This window comes from Antedon mediterranea, chromosome 11, assembly GCF_964355755.1.
Source record: "Antedon mediterranea chromosome 11, ecAntMedi1.1, whole genome shotgun sequence".
In the NCBI taxonomy this organism is placed as follows: Eukaryota; Metazoa; Echinodermata; class Crinoidea; order Comatulida; family Antedonidae; genus Antedon; species Antedon mediterranea.
Window position 1 is genome coordinate 20,858,943 of NC_092680.1, and position 23,608 is coordinate 20,882,550.

A 23,608-nucleotide genomic window follows, 5' to 3' on the forward strand; every position below is an offset into this window, starting at 1 on the left:
GTTCATACGTTTCCATAGATAGTATGCAGATGAGGCGGAATTTCCATTTATATAGCCGCCCTCTGGAATTTATATCTTAACCAAGTTTCGAATTTGCACCTAATTGAACTTTATTGTCAAATTCTTTTGAATAACTGTAATCCACAAACAAAACCTCTCCTACCTGAAGTATTTACAAAAACCCATTGTACCGTGGTTTGAAGTTTACACAAATAACCCCATTCAAGCTATTACAAATAAATATTGATTGTTGTTAAAGTTGAAACCTACATGTATCGCCATATTGGGTCTTACCAAGAACAGCTTGTAAACGTAATTTTAACGTGAAAGTACGTGTACCTCGTGATGCATACTCTACTAGTTATAACCACTGCCTTATTCTGTGTTCATTCTGGTGCAGCAAATATAATAACGAATTATGGAGGTTGGTGTCTTGAAGTTGTTTTTAGGAAGAAATAGTTAGTACTATACTAGTACACCTACATTATACTGTTTGTTTTACACTACAATAGGCCTACTGTAACTACATTCGGTAGTTACAGAATAGCAAAAGCTTAACTTGAATTTTAAATTAGTTTTAGCTTTATAACATGTAGTAAAGACGTAGTACAAGAATAGGCCTACTGGTTCAACCAGTACACTTTGACTGCCAAACACGAAGATCTTCGTGTTTGGAAACACAACGCTTGACTGCCAAACAAAAATTAAACTGAGTGTTTGTTTTTAGTTGGTATTGGTATTAAACTGAAATACAACATAAAATTATGACGTGATTACAGGGCTGTCTATTTTTATAAATTGTAATCACCAGGTTTCTAACGCCACAACCGCGGCACAGTATGTCTGTCAGTATATAACATGAGGTATTCAATAACAAGTTTGGATTATATTGTGTTATTCCTATAACTTGTCAAGAAAATAAAAATGTCAGAAATTCAGAAAACTATACTGGTAAAAAGGATGTTAGTTTTTAAGGATGCTTTAAAAGCATCCTTAAAATTGGCAACTTAACTTTACCGCATTATTGGTAATATTTTTAAAATAAATTGAAATATTAATATGTATTGTCTCTTATGAACAGAGGGGGATATACGATTAGCTGACGGTCCGAATCCGTTTCAAGGGCGTCTTGAGATATATCATGACGAATCATGGGGAACGGTTTGTTCAGATGGTTGGAACGAAAATAACGCACAAGTGGTATGCAGGCAGTTAGGTAATAAAATGACTCACATTGCTATTTTGAATTTTGCATTTTATAATGATAGCAAATCATTCTTGGTAGTTTCTATGATTTAAAATCTGTCTTTCGAGACTTCATTATGTTTGGCAGACTTTTTATTTTTTCCAACAACATTTGAAAGTTTTCAAAACATAATAGAAAATGTTTAAATGATAAATAAGGTAAATAATACAGACTAATTTTTTAGGAATAAAAAAAGAAAACTATTAGAAATGGTAACTCTTATTAAAGAAATTATTTTAGTATAAGAATAATCATGATCCACACTCATATCTACTGAAGCTCTGTCTACACTATCGAACTAGTTTGATGTACCCAAATATGTCAGTGACATGCCTAAATATGGTAGTGACATGCCTAAATATGTTATTGACATGCCTAAATATGGTAGTGATATGACATCGTCATGTCTATATATGGGTACATCACAATTTGTGTCACATAAACTTGATAGTTTAGACATAGCTTAAAAAGTATTTTGACCAAAGCGTGAATGCTTTGGCAATTCTTAAATAATTAGTATAATTATTGGCTTAATTTCTATATATATTTTTTCAGGATTTCTAGGTGGAGTTCTTCTAGATAACGTTGTTAACAAATATCCCGTCCCTTCAAACATTAGTATACACTTATCGAATGTGGTATGTGATGGGTTAGAACCCGCATTGACTGAATGTCAATATAACGGCTGGAGTGTGAATGGGTGTAACCACGAACAAGATGTGAACGTTTACTGTAAAGGTAACGTATTCTCCCCCTTCAGAAATAGTATGAAATTCTTCATTGGTAAACTGTGATGAAAAATGTTTAGCTTTAAATGTTTTATTTTTAATGGGTTGGTTTTTAATTATCTTTTAAAAACCAATTATTATTGATTTTCTTGTACGCTAAACTTAGTTATGGTTTTTATTTATTTACTTTTTTGCAATAAAACTACAGTTTTCTAAAAGAATAAAAAAAAATATAATACTAGCGACGGAATTTATTTAAACGAACATGATACGTGTTTTCTTCTTTCTTTCTTTCCTCTATGATGAAAACAGAATATGAACAAAAAAACATAACACATCTACTATTCTTTCCACATTAGCATCATAATGGAAGCCTACACAGATGAAATGGAATAGTTAAAATATGAGTCTACAATGAAACTTTTTATTACAATCTTTATATAACATGATATACAATTTGTATTAAGCTCTGTCTACACTATCAAACTTGTATATGTGCCCATATGGACACGATGATGTCTACCATATTTGAACATTTTTTCAAACTAGTGTGATAGTGTGTGTAGACAGAGCTTTAGACAGTAAGATAAGAAAAGGTACCAAACGATAGTAACTTAGTTTGACATTTTTAGTCCACAGTTACAGAGGTTGTTTTGTCAGTGAATTTCCAAACTACGCGTTGACTGGTAAAGAGGTTGGAATGACCGATCCATTGAAATTAGAAAGGTGTATGGAATTGTGTGATGGTTATGACTTCATGGGTGTGGAAGGAGGTGATTCATGTTTTTGTGGAAATGTTGCGGATGATTACACAAGGTATGGAGAAGTGGTCGCGAGTGAATGCACCCTACCGTGTGAGGGCGATAGTAAGCAGTTCTGTGGAGGAATAAGTCGTATAGCGATTTATGAGCGTAAGTGTCATGAGTTACCACTCGTATCCCTTCTAACAATTGAAATAAATTGTTTGAAAAATGAAAGAAAGACAACTAAATATTAGTTTTATTTAGATTAACGGTAAATAAACAGTAAACGCAGCAATAGAAAGGAAAACTCAAAGGAAAAACAATTAAATCACCTAATACATTTGAGAATGTCCCCTTAAATGTCGTTTGACACTGTACCATAACACACGGTAAATAAGATAAAATGAACCGCCATTTTATTTATCGAAACCTGATCAATAATATCTTTTTGTTGGCTGCTACTCATTTTCCCGCCATTGCATTTATCGAAACTTGATCAATAATATCTTTTTGTAGGCTGCTACTCATTTTCCCGCCATTTTATTTATTGAAACTTGATCAATAATATCTTTTTGTAGGCTGCTACTCATTTTCCCGCCATTTATTTATCGAAACTTGATCAATAATATCTTTTTGTAGGCTGCTACTCATTTTCCGTTTTATAATGTTTGGAGAATTTTAATACTTATTCTTTCTGTTTGTAATTTTCACTATTTTGATTTTAAAAAGTGAATACATATATGCTTTATCTTATTTGAATTAAAGTAATAAATTAAGTAATAATTACATATCTTACATTTTAGGCAATTGTTTACCAACAAGTGCTTCCAGTGGTGTATTACTTTCACCTAATTTTCCTGGGCAATACAGTATGGATGACCAATGTGAGCAGCAGATAAATTTATCCATGAATGCCAAAACGCATGTGACCTTTCACCTTTTTGCGCTCACGGGTGATGACGCGTTAACACTTTCTGACGAGTTAGGAGATATAGTAACGTATACTGCGTCAAACCCACCCCTAATGCGAAGCGTTATTGAAATAGACACGCTAAATGTTGAATTTGTTTCTTCATCAACGTCAAGTGGTGGAGATGGTTATGTCATAACATACAGTGGTAAAGTATTATCGTCCTGAATCTTGATTCTCATTTAGGCCGCAACGCAAGGACTCATTCGCAACGTCCGGTCGTTTATGATTCGGGCAATTTCATGCCTTGTGCCAACATTATTTTGTCAAAGCTTTGTCTACACTATCAAACTAGTTTGACAAACAAAAGTGTGAGGTGGCCAAATATGGAAGTGATATGACATCAAATTTTTGTGGCACATGAAGTTTGATAGTGTAGACAGAGCTTTAGTCACCATTTTAATGAAAGTATGGATGCCTATAATGTTCATTAAAAAAAAAAAGATATATCCTATCGTTTTCAAACTGAATATCTATTTTGAATAATATAAACAAACATCATACATTTGTTTGTTCATAAATATTTATTTGTATGTATACAGGTGTTTTAAAGTGTCCGAGTTCTATAAAATTTGCAAACGGTTCTCTACTGATGGAAGACTTACAGTTTTATTATGAAGGCGATACGGCACTTGTTATGTGTGACGATGGCTTTGTCCCTCTTCAAGAAGACTTAGTCTGTACTGAAGATGGCGAGTGGTTTCCAGTTCCTTCTTGTGTAGAAGGTAAACATACACTATAATTAATTAATAATTAATAACTTATAGCCTCATTTTTTAAATCACAACAAAGGGTGCAGGTTTAGGGTATCAGTATCACGTTGAAGACGTTGCTTCTAACCTATAACAGCTACTGTAGTTACTCCGCCCGAATGCTCGGAGATATTACGAGGGCAATCGAATGTGTTTATTTTTATTCTAACAGATGGTTTTACTGTCTCTTATAATTTATTTATTTATTTTTGTTTATTTGTTGTTTTACTTTATATTTAGTTACGTAAGGATCCCAGTTAGACATGGTTTTCTTCTGCTCCTATTCATCATGTGCTTGTATTATTTGTTTACCTATAATTTTAGTTTTACTTTTATATTATATTCCTTACTTCTTGATGAATTATGCTATTTTGTGTTTTCAGTAGCAAATAAGTTATTAAATGTCATATCTGGATTAAGTACCTGTTATACTCAAAATATATTTACTTCCCGTATCGCTTAATAAAAACCCTATCAAAAATGTTGGCAAATTAACTACCCTATATTATATTCATTTGCCTAAGGAGCATTATTCTTATCCATTTACCTTGCTATGGTCACGTACTATTTTAATGATATCTTTTGATTAAAACTTTCGTAATCAATGTTAATAAATGATTACAATTATTAATTTCAGTAATTCCAGGAGATCTTCCAGATGAACCAGACAACGGTAGTGGAAACTTTGAACCAATTCTTCTAATGTGTAAGTTAATGATACGGTTATGATGTTACTGATTATGATTTCACTGATTATGATGTCACTGATTATGATAGGGTGGTATTAAGATTAACAACCATGTATTTTGAAAATAAATATGATGAAGATGATGATTATAATGATGATGACGGTTATGGTGATAGTAGTGTTTGTGGAATGATAGCTTACTGTAGGAAGATGAACCAGAAAATAATGGTAGGTGGTTATGATGATAATGACGTCATATCCTTCAATAACGCCAAAGATGACCCAGATATAGTTTAAAATATACTTTATATACATTTTAGATAACAAGTTTTGATAGAAAGTTGGAGTGTCTTGGCTGACAAATTCTATTTTTAATGTTGTTTTGTTGTTAGGTGTTGTATTAGTGGCCATCCTTGGAATTGCATTTTTTATGGTGTTTATGGGAGTCATATGTTCAGGGAAAAGACAATCCAGGTATCAAAATAAGTATTAATAATGATAACTATTAATTACATTGTATGTTGACGATAATGGTGAAAACAATTACACCAGTGAAGGCGTAATAGTTAAATAAAAGCTATCGATAGTATTGGTGGTTAATGTGAAACTGTTAACCATGATTTTATATTAGAATAGGAATGGGCTAGGTTTATTGAATAATCTAGAAACACATTACTAACTTGTACTGATTTTTCCCCAAACCATAGTGACAAAACACCACTCGAAAATGTTGATACGCCATCTGGATCCGACAACAGTGATTCGTTAGTGGACCGGGATATGTTTGATGGTACCCAAGGCAACGATAATCCACAGGTTGAAATAGAAGATGATGACGCTGTAAGCACAACTGAAGAAGAAGGACAATATTTATCAAATATCTATTAAAAATTAACTTAGGGCCTACATGTTTTTTGTAAACTTAAAAGTTTGAATTACACAATGCATGTGTGTCTCTGAACTGTACACTGTCTTCTTCAGGTCAAACTTTGTCTACACTATCAAACTAGTTTAACAAAAAAAGTGTGATGTGCCCAAATATGGTAACGATATGCTTTAAATATGGTAGTGATATAACATCATCATGTCCATGAGCACATCATATTTTTTTTGACAGAGCTTTAGATTTAATCTTGTCCTGTGAAGTATGTCAGTTTGATGTTGTATGTTTGTACAGTTCTTTTAACACATCACAAACATGGAATAGTTTTAATTAATTGAACTATCTTTCTGTTGAAACTAAATGTATTTAAGCAGTACGAGTTTTACATAAATAGTATTTTAGTAACAGTTAGTATTTCTACATAATTTATAAATAACTATAGATAGTTTATTATAGAAATATTATTTCTTTATATATTTATGCATTTTTATAGATTCAGCTTAAACATTTATTTTTTTTTATAATAATTAAATGAACAACTAAATATTTTCAATTCTCTAGGATATAGCTTATTTATTTTAAAGTCCGCCCTCTATATCGTCACACAGTTGAGTTGTGTCTCGGTTTTAATTAGCGTTGAAAATAATTAAAAACTGCATATCTATCATCTGATAACATTGTAGTGTAAGTTACAAAACATTGACGGCATATTCAAACAGTTATAGATTGCTTTGATATGTAATAGAAAATTGATGCTGAAAAACGTTTTTTCTTGATTTAAAATCGATGGAATTTATTATGATTTGGTGGTGTTACAGTGTCTGTTTTAAATAGTAAGTATAATAAACGTTATCCAATTCATAGGATGGTTCTATTCAACTATACGCCATCTTCGGGTAATTAAACAATTTCTACAAAATATAGTATAACATTTTATCAATCATTGCCTCCTTTTTATGACTGTTATCGTTCAAAAGAATGAACAAAATTAAAAAGGGAAAACAATCTTTATCTCCTTAAGGATAAAAACCCAAATAAATAGTTAGTTAAATCATGTTAGTATTTTCTTATTGTTGATTAAATTAAATATTATATACCAAATATTAGAAACTGAAAATGAAATTAAAATAGTTAACTTATTGCAAAAAAGGGACCAATATATATAAGTGGTATGACGTCATAATAGGGGAGTGGTAGCACAGAATATAGAATCTTTTTATCTTGATCTATATCATCATTGATACCATTACGTCATCATCCAGCATAACTTGATCATCGTCAAATCGATTTACATCATAACGACTATCCAGATATTATGATTGTCATATTACTGTATTATACTATAATTCATCCTAATTATCTTTACCATATTTTGCTTTACGTCATAATTATCCTTTAAACCATTGTAAAAAAATACTCATAATTAAAATAATTTTCGCTTCGGGTTAATATTTGATAAAATACATATTTCATTAACCCGAGTTGTGTTTTCGTTTTCTGTGATATGAATATATGTTTTATTATTAATTCAATCAAAATAATGCTATTTCCGTCCGCATGTGAACGGGGACTTTTCCTATTTTCTAATTATTACAGCTAATTGTTAAGCAGCTGTTGTCGTGTGAATGAGTCATTATAAAAACGTTTTACTAAAAATGTGCGAGATCATTATTATCACGTAACAAACGGTTCATTTTATTAGCGCGAATGGGAGTGGTCACAGTGCACTTGGGCGAGAAAGGTGTTGATTGTAAAGCAGTTAGGCTAACAATATCCGACTAACATGCTGCAAGTGTGAACAATAAAATGAGTATTATCCGCCCATGAACTCTATCGACCAATGTTGAGTACGACGTCGCTCATATAGATGCTTGAGAAAATACCGTCCTTTCTTATTCAAATATCAAGCAACAACAATACGTGTTGAACAATCTACCAACAGACCATGTAAAGGATTTGTAATCGCTTAATAGGTGAATGCGACCGACAAAAACCGTTAAGTTTCGAACGTATTAATTTTTCTTCTTAACCTCACAGCTGATTAAGATATTGTTGAAGAAACAGTCTAAAGAAGGGATGTTATTGTAGCTACGATGGCTGATGTGTATCAGTTTAGCCTAGCATTGCTGTTACTATGTGTGTTACCATCGGTCCAATCTCAAGGTAAGAACGCAGGTTGTAATATATGTACATTAGTATTATGCCTTCAAATTGTAAGCACTTTAACAATAGCATCAGCTTAATAGACCTTGCTAATTCAATAGTAATGTACATTTCTAAAGTATGTTCTAAATAAGTAATCGGTTAGCAAAATTTGAATTTTCTAAACCGTAACATCTGCAGGATAGAGCTAAATATCACGTGTTTGTGGACATATAAAAATAAATTTATAATTTTGTTTAAAATGTGTATCATTATGACAATAGCCTGAGCTTTAATTAAACCTACTTTGGTATAAAGGTAGGCATATTTCCACATTTGGGAGTAAGATCTACTAAATGATTAATTTTGAATATGGAGGACACAGAATGTATACAAACTTAGAAGGATTAAACAAATCTTTCGTTTGAAGCCACATCTTAATGATACAGATTAGACGTTTTGAGTTATACAACGGATCCGCCAAACCATAAAAGTGATCCCCTTTTTCGTTTCTACGTTGTAATTGCATTTATCACAGTATAATGTCTATTTTATGAAACATTATCGCTACTTCATCATCATAGGCCTCCTGTCCACTGTACAGTAGATATTCTATTGTTAAAGGTTATATCCTGTATGTTTCATCGTGTTATTGTTGCACGACATTAATATTGTCAAATAGGAAAGGTTGCCAAAGAGATAACATAACGGATAAATGAAATCGAATTAAAATGTTTTTACACTGTGGCACTTGTGTGGTATATTACATGCATGCATGCAGTTAATGGTTAATATATTAACACTCTGTCAATGTATATATGCCTAAAAGAGTAGGGCTAAAAAAAACCAATGTTATTAGCAACGTCTGTAAAAAAACCTATATGGTAATAACATTATCATATACGAAAATGTCTTTTTCTATTTCAAGAACTTTATCATGGTTTCTTGTAAAATTGACTAAATGAATATTAGATGTATATTTTCAATTTTGAATCATATTTCGCCATTCGTGCTAAAGGAATCCAATTAAGTAATATAAGTGTCATGACAGTGTAATACGCCTGTTCAATATTTTCATTTATTAGCTTTCATAAACATCAATGCCTATCTTTATTAAAGATTGATTTGATAATCAGTCTAATATATGAAAACCACCACTTACGGACCAATGGGTAATTGTGCTGTGTGGTATTATTATCTATTATTGCGCCTATTAAACAGTGTGCTACCTGTATTTTGATCTTTATTCTAATCGGCTTCATAACAGCCTTTTATTTTTAACCTTTTCCAATTTAAGGTATTTTCCCACGTTGATTCAATTCAATTATACCAGTTTGTCTAGCATTCACACTGTGAAGTCTTTGTCGTAACTGCTTAACAAAAGCAATACAAGTAAACCCGCTCCTTTATTAATTAATACAATTTTACAGACTTTTGTAATGGTTCTCGACTAAACCTATTCGAATTTTATCTGTCTAAAAAATGAAATAGGTCTACAATGTGTGTCGTCATTTTCTACGTTCACAATGAGCCAGGATATTATCGGAATCGAATCGGAATTCGGGCTGAGTGTGAACGGAGCGTTAATCAGCGTCGAACAGTGTGTGCCTGTGTGTGAACTGCTATATGTATTTTCTATGTAGGCTACTCCACTACCGTAATAAAGACAATAACAATAGCCAGGATTAAAAGATCATCTACTACCATCCATTGCATAAAATAATAATTTATGATTATTATCATTATTATTAGTCAGCGTTTGAGGAATCCACTTGAATTATTATTCAGGTCCTAAACCATCAAGCCAGTTACTAATCACTCTGAATAAACCATCAAGCCAGTTACTAATCACTCTGAATAAACCATCAAGCCAGTTACTAATCACTCTGAATAAACCATCAAGCCAGTTACTAATCACTCTGAATAAACCATCAAGCTAGTTACTAATCACTCTGAATAAACCATCAAGCCAGTTACTAAGCACTCTGAATAAACCATCAAGCCAGTTACTAATCACTCTGAATAAACCATCAAGCTAGTTACTAATCACTCTGAATAAACCATCAAGCCAGTTACTAAGCACTCTGAATAAACCATCAAGCCAGTTACTAATCACTCTGAATAAACCATCAAGCCAGTTACTAATCACTCTGAATAAACCATCAAGCCAGTTACTAATCACTCTGAATAAACCATCAAGCCAGTTACTAATCACTCTGAATAAACCATCAAGCCAGTTACTAATCACTCTGAATAAACCATCAAGCCAGTTACTAATCACTCTGAATAAACCATCAAGCCAGTTACTAATCACTCTGAATAAACCATCAAGCCAGTTACTAATCACTCTGAATAAACCATCAAGCCAGTTACTAATCACTCTGAATAAACCATCAAGCCAGTTACTAATCACTCTGAATAAACCATCAAGCCAGTTACTAATCACTCTGAATAAACCATCAAGCCAGTTACTAATCACTCTGAATAAACCATCAAGCCAGTTACTAATCACTCTGAATAAACCATCAAGCCAGTTACTAATCACTCTGAATAAACCATCAAGCCAGTTACTAATCACTCTGAATAAACCATCAAGCCAGTTACTAATCACTCTGAATAAACCATCAAGCCAGTTACTAATCACTCTGAATAAACCATCAAGCCAGTTACTAATCACTCTGAATAAACCATCAAGCCAGTTACTAATCACTCTGAATAAACCATCAAGCCAGTTACTAATCACTCTGAATAAACCATCAAGCCAGTTACTAATCACTCTGAATAAACCATCAAGCCAGTTACTAATCACTCTGAATAAACCATCAAGCTAGTTACTAATCACTCTGAATAAACCATCAAGCCAGTTACTAATCACTCTGAATAAACCATCAAGCCAGTTACTAATCACTCTGAATAAACCATCAAGCCAGTTACTAATCACTCTGAATAAACCATCAAGCCAGTTACTAATCACTCTGAATAAACCATCAAGCCAGTTACTAATCACTCTGAATAAACCATCAAGCCAGTTACTAATCACTCTGAATAAACCATCAAGCCAGTTACTAATCACTCTGAATAAACCATCAAGCCAGTTACTAATCACTCTGAATAAACCATCAAGCCAGTTACTAATCACTCTGAATAAACCATCAAGCCAGTTACTAATCACTCTGAATAAACCATCAAGCCAGTTACTAATCACTCTGAATAAACCATCAAGCCAGTTACTAATCACTCTGAATAAACCATCAAGCCAGTTACTAATCACTCTGAATAAACCATCAAGCCAGTTACTAATCACTCTGAATAAACCATCAAGCCAGTTACTAATCACTCTGAATAAACCATCAAGCCAGTTACTAATCACTCTGAATAAACCATCAAGCCAGTTACTAATCACTCTGAATAAACCATCAAGCCAGTTACTAATCACTCTGAATAAACCATCAAGCCAGTTACTAATCACTCTGAATAAACCATCAAGCCAGTTACTAATCACTCTGAATAAACCATCAAGCCAGTTACTAATCACTCTGAATAAACCATCAAGCCAGTTACTAATCACTCTGAATAAACCATCAAGCCAGTTACTAAGCACTCTGAATAAACCATCAAGCCAGTTACTAAGCACTCTGAATAAACCATCAAGCCAGTTACTAATCACTCTGAATAAACCATCAAGCCAGTTACTAATCACTCTGAATAAACCATCAAGCCAGTTACTAATCACTCTGAATAAACCATCAAGCCAGTTACTAAGCACTCTGAATAAACCATCAAGCCAGTTACTAATCACTCTGAATAAACCATCAAGCCAGTTACTAATCACTCTGAATTAATACGAGAGCTCTTGGGTATTGGCTGGAATAATTGGTATTTATCTACTATTCATTCGTAAATGGTAAACAATAGCGTTGCGATGGTTACGACGACCAGTATATTTGAATTATGCTTTTATCCTTATGCTCATTGGAGCAATCAACAAGTGTATCTATTATTATAAAATACTAAAATAATAAAAATATTGCTATTAAAAATTCAAAACCGATAATATTTATAATATTGCTGATTTTGACACAACTTAACACGAGCATATTGATTCCAATAAAAAAAAAATTGCCATGCAAATTAGGTTCCTTAATCAATGTCATTATTTTACGGCGTAAGTAGGTTTCTATGATTACCATGACAATAATAATACTGTAATAACAAAATGTCTCTTCTATCTGCTAAAGATTGGTTTTGTTTTTAAAATGACGTATGTTGATTTTTTATCAGAGTACACAACAGTCAGAAAATACAATTTAACAACCATATTGGTTCCAGTATAATTGAGAATTGTTGTATTCCTCCACTACGTTATTTTTTGTACAGTGTATAATTATAGTACATGCAAATTTGAAATGATTTCATAAAAAATATCGACAGAATGCAAATTGCGCAGCTTACTTGAAATATGGCAGTGTTGCTAAGATACATACCTATATAGCTATACTACTATAACTAATTAAAATGCGTCCCAGTGCATTGTTATATTCACATTGTTCTGTATTTGACAGTTAATTACCTGTAGGGCTAGTACATCATTATTCTCATGATTCATTAGCAAAATGTCAAATTATTAAACATTGTCATTAGTACTGTATGTATTGTATACTGTCAATGGTGGAATGGAGGAATGCATATCGGTGGCCAGGGGTGCATTATGTAGGCCTATAGAAAAACGGAACTATCCACTTTGTCTAGTATTCACACTATGAAGTCTTTGTTGTAACTGCGTGTTACTGTATGTATTCTGTCAATGGTGGATCAAGGAATGTCATATCGGTGGCCAGGGGTGCATTATGTAGGCCTATAGAAAAACGGAACTATCCACTTTGTCTAGTATTCACACTATGAAGTCTTTGTTGTAACTGCGTGTTACTGTATGTATTCTGTCAATGGTGGATCAAGGAATGTCATATCGGTGGCCAGGGGTGCATTATGTAGGCCTATAGAAAAACGGAACTATCCACTTTGTCTAGTATTCACACTATGAAGTCTTTGTTGTAACTGCGTGTTACTGTATGTATTCTGTCAATGGTGGATCAAGGAATGCATATCGGTGGCCAGGGGTGCATTATGTAGGCCTATAGAAAAACGGAACTATCCACTTTGTCTAGTATTCACACTATGAAGTCTTTGTTGTAACTGTGTGTTACTGTATGTATACTGTCAATGGTGGATCAAGAAATGTCATATCGGTGGCCAGGGGTGCATTATGTAGGCCTATAGAAAAACGGAACTATCCACTTTGTCTAGTATTCACACTATGGATTCTTTGTACTGCGTGACAAAAGCACTTCAATATACAAGTAACCCTGATCCTTTATTAATATACAATTTTACAGACTTTTGTAATGATCCCAGACTAAACGTATTCGTATTTTATCAGTTAGAGGTACTGTCTAAAAAAAATGAAATATGTCTATGTAAAAACGGATATGAGGGGTTAAACCAGATCAGATTCAAATTATGAGGCGGAGCATATTGTTTTCCTCTGATATCACTGTGTGTAGTCTTACGTAAATTCGGCATTTGAATTAGTATAGATTATTTTGATTTATATCAACACATGTAAAAATAGTATTAAATCAGAGAAATATCCGGAATCCACGTAAACAATAGAAAATGTAAATCCTTCTTAAGAATTCGATAACATATCAAGTCTTTCTAAAAAATACATTAAAATCTCCAATTCAAATTGACACTCAAGCACGTTTTGATGATATACTTGTTATTAATGATGACGTTAAAATAGTAATCTTCCGGAAATAATATAATATATACTGTAAAAAATAAACCATAACATCAACAATTACTTTAAAATAATTAAGATAATGAATGATGTTTACACTATGTTTATTTATTAGTAGTCTGTGAAAAGCATTTTTTTAAATATTAAATGCTCAATTCAGAAATCTACCATTACGTCATACATAATTTCAAATAGAAACACATAACAAAAATATAATTATATACTATTGTATTTTTATCCCCTTAATAACATTAATAAAACATTACATATTAAAACATGTACTTACGGTACAGCATATAGATGAATATTGATAAGGGAAATCCTCATAAATTATATTTGCAGTATATAGACAGATAGAGCCATCGTGAACTGGTACTATTGTAAACAAATTGTTATAAATTATTGTTTTCCGTTTCAGTGTGATATGTCGAGAATAGTAATTCATATTTTACTGTTTATTAAACATGGGATTTTTTTTTATATTAAAAAAAACATATCGTAATATTTGAGGCCAAGGATTCGTTATCACCTTCCAATACTTCTCAACTATTGTTTTCCGTTTCATTGTGAAGTGTCGAGAATGTAAACCCTTATTTTTTTAACTGTTTATTTAAACATATGATTTTTTTTCATAATCGCAATAAAGTTTGAGGCCAAGGCCTTGTCTATTACCATCTTCAATATATATCATCCTATTGTGATTAAATTGAATGTGATAATCATCATCAATTACAAAATATATAAATAAGTATTTTTGGCATCAAATTCATTTTATCCTAATGACATTCACTTTGCTATCTTTAAAGCTCTGTCAACACTACTAATTTGTTGATGATTGATTTACCCAAATATGGTAGTGATATGCTCAAATATGGTAGTGATATGACATCATCATGTCCATATATGAGCACATCACATTTTTTGTCACATAAAGTTTGATAGTTAGACAGAGCTTTAATGAAATTTGAAGTTGAATTATATTGTCCTTGTCTTTAGATAGTTAAACATGTGTATTTTGCTAATATATGAATCTACTGTATTGTAGTATTAGGACGTTGATGGCCGCTAAATTCAGTACTACGGAAAGGTTTAATTGTGACATACCAGTCGCAACTTCAGCACATCCGGGTGAATTACCAGATAATGAATACATAACATTTTTTATTCTAGAGTCTAAATCTTAAGTGAATTTGCTTACGTCACATCCTACTATAAGGCCTCGTGGAATACGGTACTTTACATTAATTCACTCGCCGTTTCCATATCAACGACTCTTCCAAATGTTTAACTGGATGACGTAACTAATGTTCTATTAATTAAATAATTAGATGACGGTGATGTTGATAGCATTATTACTTGATTTTTAAATTAATTTAGATTTTTTAAATAATTTAATCGTGGTATTCACATTAACGATAGTAATGAGGAAGAAGATGCCGATAAAGACAAATAATTGAATAAAACTGCATTTATGATAAATAAGGATATTGCTACTGATTTCATGTAATTTATACATTAATCATCCAAATGTGGTGTTATTTTTGTGTACGAAATATATACGTGGTGTCTTAACGAATACCTTACAACATGTACGTGTAGTCATCAACACAAATTCAAAATACGATATTGTGTTTATCTATACATATTTATCTACAATAACTACTGTACAGTAACAATCATGATTACTTTCAAAATGACTGGCATCTTAAAATGAATTCTAAACAAACATTGTAAACTGTAAATATTGTTTCTAAGTATGCCTAACGTATTTTTAATGAAATGTAGGAAACGGTTAATTATACTTTGACGCAACAATGTCGTTTCTTGTTTACGAATGTGTACCCAAGGAAATTACGTAATTGTTTTTATTGAAAATATAGCGTAAGGTCTAACAACTTATGTTTGTTTTCAATGTCATCGTTTAATAGCAATTTGTATTAATTAGCAATTGGTTTGACCTCAGGAACTACCCACCCTTATTGTTAATAGCTATCCTTTAATTTTAAAGGTCGTCGTTTGAGTACACATAATGATTTGACAAATCAAGTTATTAGTTGAAATTAAGTAATGTTTGTGGTTAACTATGTAAATGACGTGTTTGATTTGAAGGTGATAAAATGAGAATAAACATACAAATAGGCCTATAAAGGCAACAACAATTCATGTACATGAAGTTCGACTTAGAAACTGCGCGTTGCATGAACTTTACAACTAATTAAAGATGTATTTTCCCCCTGAAAAAATAATTCAAAACATTTTTTGTTGAATATGCCATTTTAATGTAGCCTAATAGTTATCCACTTTGACCAAAAAATTAGATCGAAAACAAAATGTATTTACCTAAAAAACTGTAATTTAAAGCAAATAAATATTAAAATTGGCTGCCAGCCAGTGGGTTTTTGGTTGAAGTTAAACATTTATTTTGAAGTTATAAGTTTCCGTTTTTTTTTCTACGGATGTGTTTAACTTGATTAAAACTACAAAATAATCTATTCAAAGTCTGATTGTACTGTATTAATCTTTATTTTTCATGTTTTTGGGGGACAATACATATTTAACGTATTGAATAATCGAATTAAAAATATTTATAAATAGTAAACATATTATTTCATAACCAGGTACAGCAGAAAATCTCTTTTAAGAAATCTGATTTTGTCGTCTCGCAAGTATAGTCCTATGACATGCCTAATTATTCATATGCTTCATTTTCATTCATCATTACCTAGCATCTAATCTCCTAGGATGTACTTTTAAAATGTAAGATTTCTAACTAGAGATTAGTTTACTATACTACTACTTTAATAATATTATAATGTAATATTAATTTTATCTTGTGTATACAGGTAACTATAAATTATTGGGATGTTTTTGGGACGATCAAATACGAGCTTTGCCTGATCTGACATCATGCGCACCACCTTGTTTCACCGTCTGTTCAGCAGGCACGCCTTATTGCCAGACTGGTAGCATGACTGTTGACTTTTGCACAGATCTGTGTAGATCTAAACAGCACCAATATGCTGGTTTGCAGGCTGGAAACCAGTGTTTCTGTGGCACGTCAGGAGCAAGTTTTAGCCAATACGGTGAACATACATGCTCGATTTCTTGTGTAGGTAACAGCTCACAGATATGCGGAGATGTCTACAGAAATTCGGTGTATGACAGTAAGTTTATGCATTTGCTTTTTGGGGGGAAACTGTTTTTGTTTTGTTTATTATTCCCTATTCTATTGTATGTATTTTGATTTTCAATTGTATGTAGTTAAGTTCTTCTAGGGCCCCATACAATTCCTGTTGTGGCCCGGGTGACTCTGTTGCTTTTGGGGTCACAGGACATGATGTTGAACAAATAAATGAAATGATATTCAAAGTCACTCGTTTCAATTTTATTTGGGCAAAAACACATGGACTTGCAATGTGCTTGTCACATTAGGCCCAACAATATAAAAACACAATAACAATATCTACCATTATTTCTCCATTGACTACATTCACCATATCCATTTCTACAATGATCTTCCTCTATCTATCCGCAATTCATTATCCTTTTCCTCAGTCAAAACTAGACGACTTATGATTTTTCTCCAAACTGTGTAATCCCTTTCCAGACTTTAAATTGTAAAATATTAGATAATTATTTATATTTATTATTTTTGTTTAATTTAACATATCAGTTATTTTCTATATTCCATTTTTTTTAATTTAGATTTTTAATTCTAATGTAATTTATTTTATTTATAGGCTTTTATTTTGTGTATTGTATCTGTTCTGAAGGACCCAAATAATTATCAGCAATTGCTGGATGGATCACCCTCATTAAATATGGTTCAAATAAATAAATCTATCCATCGACCTAGTATTTATTCATTTACTACGTTCACTCCTTTCTTAACTCCATCTGCCTTCATTTGTATTACCGGGCTATGGTGGTAATTATCTGAACTTGAATGCAGATTAACAAAAGGGTTAGAATTTTCACAGCATATCAAGTGCCATATGAAATATTATTTGAAGCCTGGTCATTCACTTACTAATTAGTAATATACAGCCTTTTATCGCCACCACGTCCTTGTTTCTATGCGACATTTAGAAGGTTATAAGGATAACTCTATGTAATGTATAATTGTGGTTTTTTTTAAATAATGTAAATGATATTAACATTAAAAGGTACTTCCGAGTTAAATAATTATATTATTTGTTATAAAATGTAAACCTTGGCAACAAAATTGGCAATAAACCCAATTATTTTACCCTGAACTACAGGACTTTTCTGTAATTTTATAGGATTATTCACTGTAAAATTGAAAATTATGTACTGTAAATTTAAGGGTCTTTTTTCCAAGAAATAGTTTCAAATTTTAGGTTTTGTAAGTTTATAAGTCATGTAAAACCAGTGAATCCCAATATTACAGCAATATACTGGACAAGTATTTATTACAATCATTTTAAAAGAATGAGTCTTGTTCATGATGCTCATTCTGTTTTTCTGCTGACATGATGTTGCAAGAAACCTGTACCCGGAGCGACTCTTTAAACATAACAGTTGGTACCGGGCATAGCTTATCGAAAGAATAAAGTCTCACTAGACACAGTACTGTAGAAACATTCCTTGTATTACCACAGTCGAAATAATTAAATGTTTAATCAACTGAATATCAAACTCGTTACAAAAAACAAACTCCGAAAGTTGTGACGTAACATATATAAATATGCACCCTCGACCTGGGGGACAATATTTTCTTTGAAAACATGCCGCCTTTTACCCTTTTCCAATACCTGTATTTGTTCTGTATATATACTGTTATAATAATATTTCAGAGTGCTATTCAACCTGGGAAAATCGATTTCACAGACTGAATTCCGCCTTTGAATAAAACCGCAACATTTTCCATTATCTATATTTCACGTTTTCTGCTGGCAGAAAACACCAATTTCAAAACGATTTCCAATACAAGACGTCTTGTATAATTGCATTGCTACCCTTAGGCCTATTGTATACAATTGTAAAACGACTTCCTGACAATAAAAAATAAATTTTATTGAATTAACTTTGTAAGATATAATACTAGTCAATATGACCCTGATTTGCATAACTATAACATCTAAATTTGAATACGTTGTAATTTTAGAATTAATAAAGGATAATTATTATTACTTCCCCGCGTACGTGTGTAAAGAAATTAACAATACCAATACATTTTATTGTTGATTAAATTAGTTCTTGGTATTTGAAATCGGCCTATAGGCCTAACTATCTTATTCACATTCTTTTTACAAAAACACTTACAATTACCTGATATAATCCTCAAAATGTCTTTATTATTAAGAATAATTTGTAACATTCATTTTATAGCTTTATACCAAGCACCAACTTGTCCACAGCCAGGTACTGTTGTAAATGGAAGGATATTAACTGTTGAAAAATTAGAATATTTTGAAGGCGATTCAATTTCATATATTTGCGATGACACGGCTTTCTTGCTTGGGGAACCAAACAGAACATGTTTGTCTTCGGGGCAATGGAACGTTCCTCCTCCAGAGTGCCGAGCGGTGTGTAACGAACCCATTGTGGGAATGGACAGTAATCGAGGAGCTCCAGCGCCAATTGAAAAGTATGTTAGTAGCGTCAATATTGCTGGTGAACGGTACGCATTATCGTGTTTGGTCGGGTACACTAGCTTGAGTGACGTCCTTCTTGCCACTTGTCAGGCTGATGGTACTTGGGGCTATAATTCATCAGACACAATATGTGAAGGTATGTAAACACAATTGACATTTAATGTTAAGTATGAAACAAAATGAATGTCTTTACTAACACAGTATATTCATAATTTATCGTGTCAACAATTCAAGGTATGTTGAATTTGTGATGTAAGCTTGTTTAAAAACACTATAATTCAATGGAGGCATATCTATCAATTTGTTTATGCATTCGCTAAAAAAATGAAAAGGAACGATTTTACAACTTTTCAATGAGGAATATATGGCAAATAGGTGCCACATTTCTAATCAGCTTTTTCTATAATACTATTTATTATTATTTTTCTTTTTCTTTTCTTTTTCTTTGCAGTCGTGGTTTGTCCCACTCCTACACCACAGGAGGGTGTACAAATAAGTGTCAATTCTTACTCGTATCTTAGTATACTTACGTATACATGTTTGGAAGGGTTTACGTCGTCATCGGGTAGTGTCAGTCGACAATGTCAAGCTGATGGAAGTTGGTCAGGAATGGCTCTTAGTTGTACTGGTAAGTCTTTGAAGCTAGTGGCTCTCTATAGCTTGGTTGTTGATCTTGGGGTTTTCACATCAACAGGACTGTTGTACGTATGTTGCCACATACAGTATAGGATGGTCAGTTTAGAAAGCATTGGGTTATTTATCATCTAATTACTGTTTAACGCGTGTCGAAATAAAAGATTCAAGATTAATTATTATTACATAATATACATACTATTTTTCCATAGCTTACACACTACACTATTATTCTTAAAAGTGGTAAACATACATAAGTATTGTGGTTTATTAAAAAAACATCCCGTGCCATGAAAAGAGGGTCAGAAACTAAGATTATTGGTTATATTATAACTGTTTACATGTTTTACTGTTTTCCACAATGAATCTCGTTGTCTTTCCAGTTGTGTCCTGTCCTCCACCTCAAATTACTGCCGATATGACAATAACCCCTGGACCATACTATTTTGGAGATACAGTGATGTACTTCTGTCGTGACAATGGCTTGTTGATGGGTGAACAAATTCGAACGTGCACTGCAGGTAGCTCTTGGTCTGGCCAACCTCCATATTGTGTAAGACGTAAGTTCATATAATCTATTCATTTTAATTATATACAATTCAAGTATATAGTATTTATTTGTATTACCGACCTTTATGCAACATACATGTTCATTGAATGCTTTTATTATTGCTTTTCGTTTTATATCTATGTTCATTTTTGTAAATGTTTTGCTTAACCATACCTAGATGTTATATTTATATTTGTTTTATTTATTTTAAATAATTTATGTTAATATTTTTAGCCACCACTCGAGTCATGAACTATGCAACCACGGCACCACAATTCACTGCAATAGCAGCCACAGGACGTCCAACGGATTCTCGAAACACACCCAGATATGTGACTACACCACGCCCAACAACAATGCCACCATATCCAACAATGAAATTGCCGACAACCAGGAAACACGTTACAACTGAACAAGAAACTAGACCACAAACATTTCACCCTAGAAAAACGTCTATAGCAGAAACAATAACAAATCTATGGAATACGGGAGATTCTTCGATAACCAATTTGGTAACCAATATTAAATCAGCATCTGATCAAGATGTGACGTCACAAGATAATATACCGACAACTAGTGAAGGTTTTAATGAAAAGGCCAAAAGTGACAAATCTCCTGCAGGTAAGAAACATACCATTTCCCTCTTACACCAGGTATGGTTATTGCTTGTACTGAAGCCTATGCAGTGTAGCTTTATAGTTTCCATCAGATGCAACTCTGTGGTTGATTGCTATCAAGAATTCATAGTTGCTATCAAATACAACTTTATGGCTTCTATCTCAGCAATGTCGATAAAGACTTATTCAGAATTCATCTCCATGTCTTGTGTTGAAATTCTTACTCCTAATTGACTTTCATTTATTGTTGCTCTTTATAGATTTCATGATACTGATTGTTATTGGTGCTGGTGTGTTTTCAGTAATTTTACTATCGATTATATTTACCGTTGCGTGTGTTAATTCGTAAGTACTGTATTTGTTTTTACCAATACTCGTAATAAATATAACGTATAGCAATTTTTTGATCAAATATTGTTTTTTTCGATAATTATGATTAATCTACTGTACATTTAACTCCTTTGCATCTCAAATTGTTTTTATTATTTTAAATCGAAATTTAAAATCTTGATTTGGGCTGTTTTCTAGTTTAGTAGATTGTATCTAATATTTTATATGATATTTTTACGCAGACCAAAAAGAGGAAAAGTACAAGTTTCCAAGCAAATCAATTTCATCAGTAGTAAAGAGACTGGATCAATGATGGGCATTCTTTGGCCCGAAGATATCACACACGATAGTCCACGAAGTCGAGCGGATTCTGGACTACCTCCGTCAGCTCGAAACTCGCCTAATTCAACTGATGACTCCCCAGATGCAAATGGCAATGGTGGCATGGTAAACCTAGCCTTTGAACATGACGAGACAGACCGACGCAATGAGGCGGACCAACGAGATGAGGATCCCTACCACCACCGAATAGATTTTGCAGTCGTTAATGAAAAAAATAATATCAGTAGCGTTCTGATAAACAGTGGTATAATGTCACCTGCTCCTCAAACACAAGATGACCGAACGTCTATAAGTCACAGTCGAATGAACAGTTTCCAAAATTCAGAAGATGTGGATTCATTATACGCTAAAGTAGATATGTCAAAAAAGACTAAAATGCGTATGCAGAACGTTCACAAAGATGATGCTTTAAGTGTGGATAATCCAATATACGAAAAATCGCCCCCTAAGTTTCTGTTACCGGTAAATGATAACCAGACGATAAACGGCGGCGGTGTCGTTAGAAAGACATCTCGTAGAACGCCCTCAGACGTCTCAGTATCAAGCCGTACGTACTGGGCGCAGTACGAAGAACAAGTAACGAGACTATAAATGGTACCAAATTCATTGCGATTCACTATTATGTTTTCTGAGCATGCGCAGTCTAGTGGCGCGTCGTGAAATCGTCGTGAAATCGTCTGTATTCGACAATCTTAACCGTTTGCACTATTTAACCAGTCGATAGGTAACGAGTAACGTTACTAAATTCATTGATAACAGCGATTTACTACGCGCCACGTTAGCTCGTCATTATATTTTCTGAGCATGCGCAGTCGTCTGTATTTAACGATCTTAACAGTTTGCACTTTTTAAAAGTAATTATAATTAAATGTCTTAATCCCACCGATTAGGTTTTGATAAATGGATTGAGATTTTTCAATAAAACGTCCCATGTCTATGCAAGTCTTCCAGTAGTGTCAAGAGTGAATTGATGTATATAACAAAAATATTAAATACAAATTGTTGTTTCGTGCATGTATGTTGTGAAAATACTAAATGTAAATACAAAAAATATAGTGAAAATATAGTGTATAATAATTGTTGAGTGTAATTTAAAACAAATCTGAAATGCATGAGGGAAAATAAGGACTGATGTGATTGGCTAATTAATGGCATTCTGTGAGCCACAATGACCTGAGGTCAAAGGTCTGTTGTTCAGTGTACCATGTCAGATTTATATATTTTTCTACCAAATTGTATTATTCAACTTATGAATCAACGATTGGAATATAATATTTGTAAACGATATTTCTCACAATGTGTACCAAATAAACTAATATATAATACTGCTTTTGACTATTAACCGTTATAACATGATTTAATTCTAACATGACATTATGATGACGTATCGTGATGTCGGATGTTGGTGCAATTCAGTCTACAATGATTTAAAAAACTTAATGTGAATATTGTATTATTTATTGTATACATTGTTGATAATAAAAGAAATATATTTTGCTCAACTTAAACTGTTTGTTTGCATTAACTACGAACTGCGATCTGTTGTGCGTACGTCTTTGCAGTGCG

At 32.6% G+C, this 23,608-nt stretch overlaps 2 protein-coding genes across 2 annotated transcripts; both read left to right on the top strand.

Moving 5' to 3' along the window:
• Window positions 1-283: 283 nt before the first annotated feature.
• On the top strand, window positions 284-7,469 carry LOC140062294 (uncharacterized). Its single transcript, XM_072108451.1, has 9 exons — window positions 284-424; window positions 1,082-1,216; window positions 1,802-1,984; window positions 2,607-2,885; window positions 3,521-3,835; window positions 4,230-4,412; window positions 5,077-5,145; window positions 5,520-5,601; window positions 5,835-7,469. Exons 1-9 carry the CDS (start codon window positions 346-348, stop codon window positions 6,013-6,015), a joined length of 1,506 nt encoding a protein of 501 aa, XP_071964552.1. The 5' UTR covers window positions 284-345; the 3' UTR covers window positions 6,016-7,469.
• Window positions 7,470-7,825: 356 nt separating this feature from the next.
• On the top strand, window positions 7,826-23,540 carry LOC140062249 (uncharacterized). The gene is made up of 8 exons (XM_072108378.1): window positions 7,826-8,173; window positions 16,796-17,116; window positions 19,305-19,706; window positions 20,022-20,198; window positions 20,587-20,763; window positions 20,988-21,374; window positions 21,631-21,715; window positions 21,943-23,540. Exons 1-8 carry the CDS (start codon window positions 8,104-8,106, stop codon window positions 22,631-22,633), a joined length of 2,310 nt encoding a protein of 769 aa, XP_071964479.1. The 5' UTR covers window positions 7,826-8,103; the 3' UTR covers window positions 22,634-23,540.
• The last annotated feature ends 68 nt before the right edge of the window (window positions 23,541-23,608 follow it).

Coding starts and splice junctions, on each gene's coding strand:
- LOC140062294 (XM_072108451.1), top strand. CDS start 346: ATGCATACTCTACTAGTTATAACCACTGCCTTATTCTGTGTTCATTCT. Junction 1,217..1,801: donor AGTGGTATGCAGGCAGTTAG/GTAATAAAATGA, acceptor ATATTTTTTCAG/GATTTCTAGGTGGAGTTCTT. Junction 5,146..5,519: donor TGAACCAATTCTTCTAATGT/GTAAGTTAATGA, acceptor TTTTGTTGTTAG/GTGTTGTATTAGTGGCCATC.
- LOC140062249 (XM_072108378.1), top strand. CDS start 8,104: ATGGCTGATGTGTATCAGTTTAGCCTAGCATTGCTGTTACTATGTGTG. Junction 8,174..16,795: donor ACCATCGGTCCAATCTCAAG/GTAAGAACGCAG, acceptor TTGTGTATACAG/GTAACTATAAATTATTGGGA. Junction 20,764..20,987: donor ACCTCCATATTGTGTAAGAC/GTAAGTTCATAT, acceptor TAATATTTTTAG/CCACCACTCGAGTCATGAAC.